The sequence below is a fragment of the Sander vitreus genome, chromosome 22 (assembly GCF_031162955.1).
Source record: "Sander vitreus isolate 19-12246 chromosome 22, sanVit1, whole genome shotgun sequence".
Taxonomy (NCBI): Eukaryota; Metazoa; Chordata; class Actinopteri; order Perciformes; family Percidae; genus Sander; species Sander vitreus.
The window spans coordinates 24,456,382-24,471,381 of record NC_135876.1 but is presented as its reverse complement, the minus strand read 5'-3'; the positions used below and the strand labels follow the sequence as shown (position 1 = coordinate 24,471,381).

Here is a 15,000-nt window from a genome sequence, read left to right as displayed (position 1 = left end):
GATGGAAAGAAAAGGGAAGGAAGAATAAATAAGGAAGGACGGGAGAAGGCAAGGAAGACGGAACGTAGGGAAGGAGGAAGGGAATGAAAGAAATGCAGAGAAGGAAGGATGAAAGGAAGTAGGATTCAGTTTCCTGTCACAGAGAGAAGAAACTAGAAAATATTCACATTTAACAAGCTGACATCACACAAGTTTTAGCTTTTTTTTCCAACTAATCGACTGATCTTTGCATCTCTATAATATAGTATATAGTATAATATAGCCTGTACTTGCTTATGAAATATTTTTATATTTGTGTAAATGTTCCCCAAGATTAAGATGATAAAATGCATTATTCATTTAATGTTTTAACACTGGAAAATATCTTGTAAAGACCACAACAACCATGAATGTGGTTTCACATCTTTGACACTAAAGTTCCAAAATATATACTCTACGTCCATTTCCAAATGTATTTATTTATTTCTGTAAAACTACTACTTTCAGACTTTACTGTATGAATTTCCTCTTCCTTTTTCTTTGTCCTATTTGTTTTAGTATTGTTGCGTGATGATGCAGTTTGCAAACTGTTTTGGAAACAGTTTGTGTGATGTACGACACTCTTAACTCTGAGGGCCATCCAGCCTCAAATGTTCTCTCAAGACTGTCCTCTCTCCGTTGGACAGTCTGGCGAGGTCGGTGACTCGAGTCTGGTCGGTGTGTCCGTGCCGTCGTCCGTTGGAGGAGCTGTCATTTTATCTCGCAGTACCTATGCCCAGCCCAATGTTCCCACAGCCCAATGGTCCCACAGCCCAATGGTCCCACAGCCCAATGTTCCCTGGTCCCACAGCCCTATGTTCCCACAGCCCTATGTTCCCACAGCCCTATGTTCCCACAGCCCAATGTTCCCACAGCCCAATGTTCCCACAGCCCTATGTTCCCACAGCCCAATGGTCCCTGGTCCCACAGCCCTATGTTCCCACAGCCCTATGTTCCCACAGCCCAATGGTCCCACAGCCCAATGGTCCCACAGCCCAATGGTCCCACAGCCCTATGTTCCCACAGCCCAATGGTCCCTGGTCCCACAGCCCTATGTTCCCACAGCCCAATGGTCCCTGGTCCTACAGCCCAATGGTCCCACAGCCCTATGTTCCCACATTTCCTTTTTCATACATTTGTATCACATTTAATCCCCCTAACCCTAAAAATTGTTTGTGGGAGGATAGGGCTTAAATTGAAGGGAAATGTAGGAACACAAGACCTCATTTTGAAAATGTCCTAGAAATGTGGGAACAGAGGGCCTAATTTTAAGAAAAATTTCAGAAATGTGGGACCATTGGGCTGTGGGACCACAGGGCTGTGGGACCACTGGGCTGTGGGAACCACTGGGCTGTGGGACCACTGGGCTGAGAGACCACAGGGCTGTGGGACCACTGGGCTGTGGGACCACTGGACTGTGGGACCACAGGGCTGTGGGACCACTGGGCTGTGGGAACATTAGGCTGACCCCGCTGCTCTACCGCTGCCTCCATAGGTTAGTTTGTTTGTGTTATTGTGTGACTTTGGTGGATCTGAACTAAACCCTTTCAAACACCAAAGTCACACAATAACAAAAGAAAAACTAACCGATCACATTCTCTGTTTGTCACATGATATTAGGTTAGGTATAGTTTATATCCACGACGTTTCACTTCCGGGATTGCTCCGTTGCCGCTGGATATTCAGGCCGATGTCCCTAGCTAGACTATCTGTCCAATCTGAGTTTTCTGTTGCACGACTAAAACAACTTTTGAACGTACACATGTTCAACCAAAACAAGCTCCTTCCAGAGGCTATTTAGCAGAGGTGCTGTGGCTCCGTCCGGCGCTTAGCCCCGCCCAAGACGGTTGTGATTGGTTTAAAGAAATGCCAATAAACCAGAGCAGGTTGTTCTCCCATCCAGGAATGCTGTGTGGACTAGCCAGACCTTCCTCCGCAGCTCTGTGGAGGAAGGTCTGGCTTTGGGAGACTACGGTTAGGTTGGCGACAAATTAAACTGCTAATTCAGACATATGAGTGTCAAAGAAGAGAGTGAGTACATGGAAAGTATGTAGTAAGTGTGGGAACGTCAGCAATCATTGATTTGATTATTTTTCTGTTTTTTCTCTTTAAATTGGACACATTTGATTTCACACGGCAGCTCTGGCATTTTAACTTGACACGGAGTTGTTGGCTTTCATTAACTGTCTGTTCTTTCTGCTCAGATGAAAAGAAGTTAAAAGCTCCTGCTGTCAGGAGAGACAGGCTGAGAAAAGGTGTGTGTGTGTGTCTGTCTTTGTGTGTGTGTCTCTGTGTGTGTGTGTGTGTGTGTCTGTGTGTGTGTGTGTGTGTGACTGTCTTTGTGTGTGTGTGTGTGTGTGTGTGTGCACACGCGTGTGTCTGTCTGTCTCTCTGTGTGTGTGTGTGTCTCTCTCTCTCTCTCTCTCTCTCTCTCTCTCTCTCTCTCTCTCTCTGTGTCTCTCCGTGTGTGTGACTGTGTGTGTGTGTGTGTGTGTCTCTCTCTGTGTGTGTGTGTGCGTGCGTGTGTGTGCGCGCGCGTGTGTGCGTGTAAAGGTAGATCTCTGTGTGACTTATTGTCTGTATGTTACTCCCTTGTCGTATCCATCTGTTGATGTGAATTTGACTTATTTACTGACTGTCGAGAGCAGAAAATAAACTCACCGTGTGAATAAATAATCTTACATTTGATATCCAGCTGAAGAAGCGGAGACGGCTGCTAGAGAGAACACAACCCGAGGTACAGAAACCTGCCGTCTGCACGTCTGAAGTGACGACTTTTCTTTGGTTGTGACTTGATATCTTGCAGCACGGCTTTGCTTTAACATCTGATTTACAAAATAGACAACATAGACGTGCCGTGTGTTACATTTTTATTGGATTGAATGCCTTGCAGACCCACAAATATGAATAATAATCACAAATAATATAAATGAAATGCCGTTTACACCAATGTACCTATCACTTTAATATCTCTGTATCATTAGATCAGTGTGTTTTATGGCAATATTGGATTTGAGTATAATTTTCAGCATCAATGTAATGAAGTTTATTGATTTTTTTTTTTTTTTTTTAGGCATTTAATTTGCTGAATTAGTCAAAAGACATTAGCGCAACCCTATCATCTATTCCTGTCAGTTGACAGAAAAAGTTATGGATGACATTTCTGATAGTTGATAATGAAATCATCATGTAATGATCAATAATATGAGCTGATTTCAGCCTCTCAAATATGAGAATTAGCTGCTTTTTGGGGGGTTTATTTAACTAAAAATGTAATATATTTTTAGGTGGCAGGTGTTCAAAAGAAAATAAGCAATTTGGAAACATCACTAATGGATAATATTACACAAAATAAGTTATTTAATAATGTCTTTTTTTATCAAAAGGGCATTTGATACAATTGAGCTTGATCAGATTATTAGTTTTTCGTTGTACTAAGACTTTGCTTTTGTGTTGTGCTGTAACAGATTTAGTACCAGCATGTACTGTGATGATGTCGTGCCCCCCCTACAGCTCATGAACGGCTTCGTATGATATGTATATGCGATCACAGAAGGCTTGTATCATGTGGACGCACCGACAGTTTTGTTATTACTTAAAATTCCTCATGGGGGAGACAGAAACTACTCACTATAGCTTTCAGCTTCGAAGCTTCGGTACTTATCAACAGCGAATATTGAATATCAACTCGTATATTCTCCGTTCTTGGCTGAGATGGACGACAAAATGCTGCATTAATTAGCCTGCAGCCTGTCATGAACGTGTCATAAACATTATAAACAAGTCATAAACGTTTATGACATAACACTTCTTTTAGTAAGTGTCATTCGGTTTTTGTCATGACAACACTCTAAGAAATGGCTGTATTTTCACAGTACAGCACAGCAAAATCCTACAGAATAATACCATATTATACCATTACAGCACGGTACTGGAGCTAATATTGCATTCTGGGTAATATTCGTGAAGCGGGAATCTTGTACAGTACCCTACAGTAAAATTTCTTGCTTACTGTAACTGCTGCTACCTTGCTGTAATATACTGCCACTCTACTGTAAATTACTGTAAGTTCAGCCATTGATTTCCCTTTTTACTTGTTCATTTATTTATCTATATTGTTATCCATTTTTAATATTTGTTGATCGTTAGTAAATAGATTTATTAATAAAATGTTAAGAATAAATGTTGTAATAAGTATTGATTAAATAATAATTACAGTAAGCTACATTAGCCTTATCTATAGCTACAGTAATACATCAATTACAGTAAACTACAGTAATGTATAGTTACAGTAATACATCATAGCTACAGTAATACATCAATTACAGTAAACTACAATAGTGTATAGTTACAGTAATACATAAATTACAGTAAAATGCAATAGTGTATAGTTACAGTAATACATAAATTACAGTAAACTACAGTAATGTATAGTTACAGTAATACATGCATTACAGTAAACTACAGTAATGTATAGCTACAGGAATACATAAATTACAGTAATGTATAGCTACAGTAATACATAAATTACAGTAAAATGCAGTAATCTGTAGTTACAGTAACATATAAATACAGTAAACTACAGTACACTATATTACAGTACTGTGTATGTGAAGAATACAGTACAGTTCTGGCAACAGTGCTGCCTGTACCGTACTGTAATTTTACATGACAGTTTTTAACAGTGAAGTTAGGGTTAGGGCTCATGTGTTCATGACTGTCATGTCACTCTTATGTAGATACCTTCAAGTAAGGTGTTACCAAATATTCAAATATTCGGATCCAGCCCTTCTTGAAAGCGCTGTGTTTTATGACCCAAACCTCCACCCCGACCTCCTCCCTAAACACGCTCCACAACTTTCTTATCCAGCAGCAATGTGCCGCTGACAGCAATGAACACGTGGGCTACCTACGAATTACAGTGCTTTACTTTTCGTAGCTACACGTACGAATGGTTGATGAGACAGCCTGCCCTCTAACAGTGATGTTTTCTAACACTTTCCTGGATTGCTTTTGTGTGATCGTCACGTTAACAAGTCGATGAACGGTTGAGTCATGTTTGTGAGTGACGAAGTTCCTCCTTAAATCCAAACGTCAGAGCGGCCCGTCGGGGGCGCCCGGCTGCGCTCGGCTCTCAGGGAGGAGCTGAGGATGATCCACGAGAAGATGGAGGCCAAGAGGATCGCTCGCATCGCTCTGGCCGAGATCAGGGCCTTCCTCGCCGAAGAAGAGGAGGAGAAGGAGGCGGCCTGGGAGCTGAAGATGAAGACGCTGGAGGCTGCACAGGAGCAGCTGAGGGAGGAGAGGAGGAGGAGGGAGGCAGAGAGGGCGGAAGAGGAGAAGGCAGAGAAGGAGAGGATAGAGAAGGAGAAGGCAGAGAAGGAGAGGATAGAGAAGGAGAAGGCAGAGAAGGAGAGGATAGAGAAGGAGAAGGCAGAGAAGGAGAGGATAGAGAAGGAGAAGGCAGAGAAGGAGAGGATAGAGAAGGAGAAGGCAGAGAAGGAGAGGATAGAGAAGGAGAAGGCAGAGAAGGAGAGGATAGAGAAGGAGAAGGCAGAGAAGGAGAGGATAGAGAAGGAGAGGAAGGAGAAGGCAGAGAAGGAGAGGATAGAGAAGGAGAAGGCAGAGAAGGAGAGGATAGAGAAGGAGAGGAAGGAGAAGGCAGAAAGGGAAAGGATGGAGAAAGAGAAGGCAGAGAAGGAGAGGATAGAGAAGGAGAGGAAGGCAGAAAGGGAAAGGATGGAGAAGGAGAAGGCAGAAAGAGAAAGGTTGGCCCGGGAGAGAGCAGAAAAGGAGAGACAAGAGATGGAGAGATTGGCCAAAGAAAAGGCGGCCAGAGAAGAGAGGGAACGACTAGAGCGAGAGAGGGCGGAGAAGGAAAAGATGGAGAGAGAGCGCCTGGCCAGGGAACGAGAGAGGGCGGCGAAGGAAAAGGCGGAGAAGGAACAACGGGAGAAAGAGAGACTGGAGAGAGAGAGGGCAGAAAAGGAGAGAATGGAGAGGGAGCGCATCGCAAGAGAAAGAATAGCCAGAGAGAAGGCAGAGAAGGAACGATCAGAGAGGGAGAGACTTGAGAAAGAAAGGATTGCCAAAGAGAAAGTGGAGAAAGAGAGGCTGGAGAGGGAACGCATCGCTAAGGAAAGAGAGCGAATGGCCAGAGAGAGAGAGCGGCAAGAAAAAGAACGAGTCGCCAAAGAAAGAGCAGAAAAAGAGAGGCTGGAGAGGGAACGTATTGCCAAGGAAAGGGAGAGAATCGCCAGGGAGAAGGAGAGGGTGGAGAGAGAGAGGGCCGAAAAGGAGAGGCAAGAGAAGGAACGAATGGCCAAAGAGAGAGCAGAAAAAGAGAGGCTGGAGAGGGAACGTATTGCCAAGGAAAGGGAGAGAATCGCCAGGGATAAAGAGAGGGTGGAGAGAGAAAGAATAGCCAAAGAGAAGGAAAGGATGGAGAGGGAACACATGGCCAGGGAAAGGGCAAGAATTGCTCAGGAGAGGGAGAGATTACAGAAAGAAAAGTTAGAGAAGGAAATGGCGGCGAGAGAAGAGAGGGAGAGGATGGTGAGAATTGCTCGGGAGAAGGAGAGAATCGAACAGCTGAGACTAGAGAAGGAAAGGACGGCGAAGGAGAGAGCGGCGCGAGAGAAAGCTGCTCGGGACAAGATGGAGGCGGAGAGGCTGGCAAAGGTAGAAGTGAAGAAACCGGAGCCGCTCGAGAGGAAACCAAACGCTTCCCAGCTGAAAGCTCCGGCAGTGAGTGAGCGAGCGAGTTCGCCAGCAATCGGGAGGGAGAAGAGTGTGGTGGAGGAGAAAATGGCCGTCGGCGGGAAGAAGAAATAACAACGTGGCTCTAAGGCTACATTTACATTGCTACGTTTTGGTTTCCAAGTGGAGTTTTGAGCCAAAAGGGATCTCCGTGCAGAGCAGGAAAGTAGGAAAAGATGTGGCCCTATGTTGCACCCGGCGCAGCGCAAAGCCCGACGCAAGTGTCAGTTTCCCGTCCAGCGCCCACGGTGTTTAAATAGTAAATGCGCCTGAGCCCATCTGTGGCCCATGGGCGTGCTGGTCTTACAGGGAGGTGTGTTCAGGTGCATTCTGGGCGTGCTGGTCTTACAGGGAGGTGTGTTCAGGTGCATTCTGGGCGTGCTGGTCTTACAGGGAGGTGTGTTCAGGTGCATTCTGGGCGTGCTGGTCTTACAGGGAGGTGTGTTCAGGTGCATTCTGGGCGTGCTGGTCTTACAGGGAGGTGTGTTCAGGTGCATTCTGGGCGTGCTGGTCTTACAGGGAGGTGTGTTCAGGTGCATTCTGGGCGTGCTGGTCTTACAGGGAGGTGTGTTCAGGTGCATTCTGGGCGTGCTGGTCTTACAGGGAGGTGTGTTCAGGTGCATTCTGGGCGTGCTGGTCTTACAGGGAGGTGTGTTCAGGTACATTCTGGGCGTATTGCTATCTTGAGTCAGCGGGAAGTGATCTTGCCATTGACCAACAAAAACCTGGTCTAAAGTCAATAACGCAGCATTTCATTGGTATTTTAACGCCTGCTTCACCTCGTGGAGTTTTGGCAGCACAGTGATCGTGCCATAAATGATTTGCTCGCGCTTTCACTTCACGCACGAGCAAATCAGTTTCTTCTCCTGAACATTTCTCCTTCCTGCTCAGCAAATCCTCCATCATAACAGCAATGCTCCAAGATCCAAACGCGCCTGGCTTTTAAAGGGAATGGGAGATGATCTCTGATTGGTTTATTCCATGTTACGCCCAAAACACACCTCTGATTAATGAAGACACTAAGTACAACCCTTTTGAACCACGCGCCCGGCACGCGGACCCTTGTTTCCGCCATTAAACTAGCAAAAGAGGATTCGTACACGCCCTAAACACACCTGCACCAGGCGCTTTACACCTTGCGCTTAGATCGTTAAAATATGGCCCCTAAACTCCAAAGCAGGGGGAATGAGAGGGGGAAACGTAGCAAAAGATATTTGTTTTTCAACCGAAACGTAGCAATGTAAATGTAGCCTACTATCTCAAAAATGGTGCTAGAAGTAGGATTGGGCATCAAGAACCGGTTCCTGTCCTGTCACCTTTAAATTCCTGAAGTTTTGAAGCATGCCTCTGTTCCTCGTCGGTCAGAGACTGCAGCTTCGCCGTCTGAACATTACGTTTTTCTTTTTCTCTCAGCCGTTGTTTCGCTCCTGTGTACTTCACATGGATAGTTGCAAACCTTAAAGTGGCCATATGCTCATTTTCAGGTTCATAATTGTAATTAGAGGTTGTACCAGAATAGGTTTACATGGTTTAATTATCAAAAAACACCATATTTTTGTTGTACTGCACATTGCTGCAGCTCCTCTTTTCACCCTGTGTTCAGGTCTCTGTTTTAGCTACAGAGTGAGACCTCTCACTGCTGGAACATCTTTGTTGGCAGTCGCACATGCTCAGTAGCTAGGTAAGGACTACATGCTCAGTAGCTAGGTAAGGACTACATGCTCAGTAGCTAGGTAAGGACTACATGCTCAGTAGCTAGGTAAGGACTACATGCTCAGTAGCTAGGTAAGGACTACATGCTCAGTAGCTAGGTAAGGACTACATGCTCAGTAGCTAGGTAACATGCTCAGTAGCTAGGTAAGGACCACATGCTCAGTAGCTAGGTAAGGACTACACGCTCAGTAGCTAGGTAAGGACTACATGCTCAGTAGCTAGGTAAGGACTACATGCTCAGTAGCTAGGTAAGGACTACATGCTCAGTAGCTAGGTAAGGACTACACGCTCAGTAGCTAGGTAAGGACTACACGCTCAGTAGCTAGGTAAGGACCACACGCTCAGTAGCTAGGTGAGGACTACATGCTCAGTAGCTAGGTAAGGACTACATGCTCAGTAGCTAGGTAAGGACTACATGCTCAGTAGCTAGGTAAGGACTACATGCTCAGTAGCTAGGTAAGGACTACATGCTCAGTAGCTAGGTAAGGACTACATGAGCTAGCTAGCTGTTTCTCCAACTTCAGTAGTACAAGGCAGGATTAGCTGGGAGACTTCTTCTAAACGCGGGCGCACTTCCACCTTTGTGTGGAATACCTGCAGAACAGGGACATGGAAGTAGTTCTTTTGGAGATTAGGGTGAACTAGTGTGTGTTGTAGCAGTGTTTTGCCATTGAGAACGAGCTAGCATGCTACGGTTAGCCCCTTTGTTTCGGCTAGTTACGTAAAAAAAAAGTGCAGATTTTGAACATCTCACCCACAGACTGAAGGCAGGAAACCGTATCTCACTCAGAACAGCATGGATGTTTGTTTTCCAAGTTTGTATGCGTGTGGAAGCACCCCAAATCCCAGAAAAAGTGATATTTTTCATAATATGGGCACTTAAATGGGTGCGTTTGCACTGTAATATCATAAGCGCAATATCTTTTGTGAGACGGGGGAGATAGTCGTTGCAAGCTATCATTGAACTCAGCTGAGAGTTCCTTTTTCATTGGTGACGGTTTGCTCCGCCCCCTATGATGTAGCCATAACTAATGAGCCATTTGATGTAGACTATTGTGTGAGGTATCAATGAACTCATTAGGTTCATTAGGTTTGGAAATGCTGATTTAATAACATCCTAATGATGGCGCACTCTGCTCAAAACAGTCAGGATTAACTTTGAAGGGATTGAAAACAAAAACATTTATCTAAAACTCAAATGATGCAGAAATGATCCTTTAAATCCTAAACAAGTTGACGCAAAAAGTGTGTTTTTAATGTTCAAAGCCGTTGTATTCATGGCGTTCCCATCGGTCTGTGGCATGTGATATATTGTGTGGAGTTTAAGACGTAAGTGTCGTCTTACATGACCCAGATAACGTATATATCTCTGTATTATAAGGTTTAAGGTATAAGGTTTCTAGTGTTGTTTAAAACCTCAGTGTTGGAAAGGATGAAGGAACTCACTGAAGGGTTCAGTTTAAGAACCCAACTTAAGGGATTGATTTAGTTCTTGCGTTGTGTTTTTTTTACTTTATATTTGTGTCAGATATGATCGCTCCTTGGCTCCTTTGTTCCTTCGTTTTCGATCTTTTTCTAGGCGTTACATTTTATTAAGTTTTAAGAATGAATTAATCCTCTGAGGACAGAAGACGCACCGGAGAATCCAAACGATGTTTGACAACACTCATACTCAAAAAAACTCATTTTAATCATTTATTTACTATTTTATTCATATGTTACGCTACTTTTGTGAACCCAAGACTTTTGTAAAACTCATTTCAAGCACCAAAACAACTGAGTGTACGTATGTTTTCACAAGAGATTTGAGAAACATTTCCGGCCACATTATGTCTTTACACATTGCTCTGGAACTATTTTGGGCGTCACTATACAGAAAGCATAGCCTGGGAAAACCCTGACGAACTTCTGGCATATAAGATTTGAGATTTGCTCTGCAAGTCCATCCGGCCGAGAGCCCATTCAAGCCCATTTCCAATGTTTCCAAATGGAGGCACCAATCGCAGCCGTTGAGGCGGGCTTTACACGATGACGATAGCACAGCGACAGCGAGGAGCTTTTTGTTTCCATTCAACATGACGGCCACCGAAGGTCAGCAACCCGTTGATGCCGCTGCTACGTCACCCGGATCATCGCTCTGATTGGTTGAAGGACCATCCAATTGCGCCCAGAGGCATTTGAGCGGCGTCCGTTGGTGACGCCCCCTTTGGAAATGGGCTGTGAATGAAGCTTCCCCAGACCCACTCTCAGTTACAGCTGAGAATGGTTTGGTGTCAACCAGGGTACAGAAAGCTGAGTTTGATCTGAACATTTTGATATGAAACACATCAGTTTGATGCAAAAACCCTTAAAAGGAGAGTTTAAGAAGATGTGTAAAAATGCCCTCAGACCTCAGAGGGTTAAATGTCAGTAATATATAGCATCCAGTGAGGAGAAGAGCTGGTTTGAACGATGCTGAGTTCAGTTTAAACGTCTACAAAACTTGTAATATAGCTTATATGTACAGTAGATGCATGTCGTGACTTTACAGGCAACTTTTTCGACTGAAAAACTGAAAACTGAATCTGTTTACTTGATAGCAGCAGTTTAAAAAACCAGTTTGTATATTCCTCATTAATGTATCTCCTGCTGTTGTGCACACAGGGCGTGATTGCGTTTTTACCTCTGAAATACTTTTGCTTTTCCTTCAAAATGTGAAGGAAACTAAATAAATCTTGGTTTTCAAATGGAGTTATTTTTTTGTCTTTCTTCTTGGTATAATTGAAATATGAAAAGCGGCCCTAAAGTGTGAAGAGACGACCTGTTTAGAGCTGCAGCGATAAGTCACCAACTATTTTTGATAATCCATTAATCGTTTAAAGGTGCAGAAGGTAAGTCTTATAAAACTACCTTTCTGTCATATCTGCTGAAACTGACCCTATGTTCCAGTAGAACTACATGAAGCTGGTCATTTAAATAATAATCCAGCTCCTCTGGCTCCACCTACAGCCTGGAGTGAGATATACAAAAATCTACCGCTCCCTGTTCAGATGCTCCAATCAGGGCCAGGGGGGGAGGTGTCTAACTGTTCAGATGCACCAATCAGGGCCGGGGGGGGTGTCTAACTGTTCAGATGCACCAATCAGGGCCAGGGGGGGGTGTCTAACTGCGTGTCAGTCACTGCTCATGCACACGCATTCATTCTCCCTTGTGGGGGGAGGGGCTTAGGAGACCGTTTTGGGCTTTAGCTGAAAGGGGGGAGGGACTGAGAAGTTGTTGATGTTCACATTTTTTGGCTAAGACCTGGATCTTCACAATCCTACCTACAGCACCTTTAAGTCAGTTTTCATGCAAAAATGGAAGAAAATGCTGTTTTCAGACTCTCAAATATGGAGATTTCCTGCTCTTTTCTGTTGTATTTGGGTTTTTGACTGACAAAACAAGATATTTAAAGACATCACCTTGGACTTTGAGGAACTGGGAGAGACATTTTTCACTATTTTAGGTCTAACATTTAGACCGAGTGATTAATCAATCAGTCTTGAAAATAATCAGCAGATCAATCGTACGTTGCAGCGCTAGACATGTTTTGGTCTCCTCCTGCAGCCCTGTACTGTACGTGCAAACCCTTTCCTAAAGTGTGTTCCCCACTTTAAAATCCAGTAATGAACATCACATCCTCCTTCCTCTATTCCTCTAACGCTATCTCGCTCGACCACAGCTTCCTCCTCCCGTTCGCTCTGTGCTTTCGTCTTGTCAGCTCGTTTCCTTCCCGAGAAATCAGGCAGGCTGTTCTCCTCCTGAAAATGAGAAACATGAACGTTTGGGTTGATGAATAGGTTGAATAAGAACACCCATTGTGCTCCTTAAATGTCACTTATTTTTTATTTGAAGACCTCTTGTTGACCTCTTACCTTTTTCCTAGTCTCGCATTGCCAGACCCTCCTCCACAGCACCGCGGAGGAAGGTCTGGTTAGTCCACACAGCATTCCTGGATGGGAGAAGAACGTGCTCTGGGTTATTGACATTTCTTTAACCTTCCTGTTGTCGGGTCCAGTTGGACCCATTTTCAAAAAGTTTCTATGCCAGAAATTTGGATTTTTTAACCACATTTTTAAACATAATAACGTGGATGGTTCCCTGCAACGCTCTTCACAAGTTAAATAAATGATCAGTTGACTACTTTCATTTAATGTGGGTGTTTTATTCAACTTTATAGCATTTAAAGAAAAATTTATGAGAACATTGAAAAACTTGGAAAAAAATGTCAAAAACATCAGAAAAAGCTTAAAAAAACGTCAAAGAAACGCAGAAAAAATATTGACAGAAACTTCAAGTGACAAAAGTGTTGAAAAAGACGACCAAAACGTTGGAATTTCAGTATCTGGTGTTAGGGTTCTCTCTCTCTCTCTCTCTCTCTCTCTCTCTCTCTCTCTCTCTCTCTCTCTCTCTCTCTCTCCCCCTCTCTCTTCCTCTCTCTCTCTCTCTCTCTCTCTCTCTCTCTCTCTCTCTCTCCCCCTCTCTCTCTCTCTCTCTCTCTCTCCCCCTCTCTCTCCCTCTCTCTCTCTCTCTCTTCCTCCCCCCATCTCTCCCTCTCCCCCCTTTCTCTTCCTCCCTCTCCCTCGCTCCCTCTCTCTCTCCTTCTCTCTCTCTCCTCCATTCTCTCTCCCTCTCTCTCCCTCTCTCCCCCCCTCTCTCCCTCTCTCCCTACCTGACTGCAGTTTGTCGTCGTAGCCACTACAGTAGGAGGAAGTGGAGTCCATCTTTATATACAGTCTGTGATCTGGACAGTTGTGGACGTAAACTGCAAGTTTTATTTTGCAATACATCCCAAACTAAGGAAGTCCTGCTGGTTTAATAAAACAAAACAAAAAAATAAGCAAGGTCTCTGATATGTGACAAGCATGCATGAGCTGTTGTGTCTGATTTTTGCATTTTCAACGTCTCGCCAATCAACAGGGCTGAAGCAGGCGGAGAGACCACATGTGGGAGACTCACCTGAGGAGAAAACAGGTGAGCACACGCCAGAGGCGGGGACTCGAGTTTGAGCCCCCCTAAAAAGGGTCTAAAATCTCCACTGTCGTGAACAATCTTTATTTTTTAGGAAACGTCTGATGAGCTGAATGTTCATCCCCTCCCTGAGTAACCTGTAACCTGTAACCTACCTACGTAACCCGTAACGTAGATCTGCTGCTCGCGGGCGCACGTTAGAGAGGTCAACAAACACGTGGACCGCGCCAGCAGCTGCTGTGCCGTCCATCAGAAGCTTTGGCTTTAAAAACGTCCTACAACAAGGCCCAAATAAACATGTACATAAATAAAGACTCTTGCACCATAAATTATTGCATTATAATTCACCAGAATGCAGGTAATGCAGTGTTTGACCCCCCCCCCCCCCAATGTTAAAAAAGAACCTACACCCTTGTATGAGATAAACTTGTGGTTGTCGATTTACGTTATCTTTTATGTACCGCCGGCTTCCACCGTGTTAATTAACACACACGCACAGACACACACACACACACACACACACACGGTAACACACACAGACACACACAGACACGTACACACACACACACATATACACACACACAGACATACAGATACACAGACATACAGACACACACAGACATATATACACACACAAACACACAGACACACACATGCAGACACACACAGGCACACACACACAGGCACACACACACACAGACATACAGACACACACACGGTAACACACACAGGTAACACACACAGACTCACACACACTCAGACATACACAAACACACACACACAGACATACAGACACACACACACACACACACAGACATACAGACACACACACGGTAACACACACAGGTAACACACACAGACTCACACACACTCAGACATACACAAACACACAGACACACACATGCAGACACACACAGGCACACACACACACAGACATACAGACACACAGACACACACACACACACAGACATACAGACACACACACGGTAACACACACAGGTAACACACACAGACTCACACACACTCAGACATACACAAACACACACACACAGACATACAGACACACACAGACACGTACACACACACACACAGACATACAGACACACACAGACACGTACACACACACACACATATACACACACAGACATACAGACACACACACAGACATATACACACACACACACACACAGGCACACACACAGGTAACACACACGCACACACACAGGCACACACACACAGGTAACACACACACACACAGCGACAGCAGTCCTCTGTGTCTGTTGTCTCCCAGAGCTGACCTGAAACCTGAGAACCAGTCAGTGTCTCGCCTCGTTCCCACCTGTGAATTCAGACCTGAGTGTCGGCTGTTCGTGATCTCTGCTGATCCTAAATCAGATCCCACACTGAGAAAACTGGGTTACACAAACAAAGCAGCTTCACACAGACTCGCGGAGTCTTTGTTATTGGCTCCACCCGGCTTCCCTTTCACACCGTCTGAGATGCTCTGCTGGGACATATCCT

At 44.6% G+C, this 15,000-nt stretch overlaps 2 protein-coding genes across 2 annotated transcripts in view; both read left to right on the top strand.

Annotated features, from left to right (window-relative positions):
- Positions 1-15,000, top strand: part of LOC144536892 (aspartyl/asparaginyl beta-hydroxylase-like) — a 70,865-nt gene that overhangs the window by 23,385 nt on the left and 32,480 nt on the right. The window contains 1 exon segment of the mRNA XM_078280207.1: positions 13,429-13,482. Within this exon segment, the coding sequence (XP_078136333.1) occupies positions 13,429-13,482 (54 nt within the window).
- Positions 4,456-8,509, top strand: LOC144536893 (uncharacterized). Its single transcript, XM_078280208.1, has one exon. It carries the CDS (start codon positions 5,170-5,172, stop codon positions 6,850-6,852), a length of 1,683 nt encoding a protein of 560 aa, XP_078136334.1. The 5' UTR covers positions 4,456-5,169; the 3' UTR covers positions 6,853-8,509.

What these genes read in the sequence shown, in the direction of transcription:
- LOC144536893 (XM_078280208.1), top strand. Translation starts at nt 5,170, where the DNA reads ATGATCCACGAGAAGATGGAGGCCAAGAGGATCGCTCGCATCGCTCTG.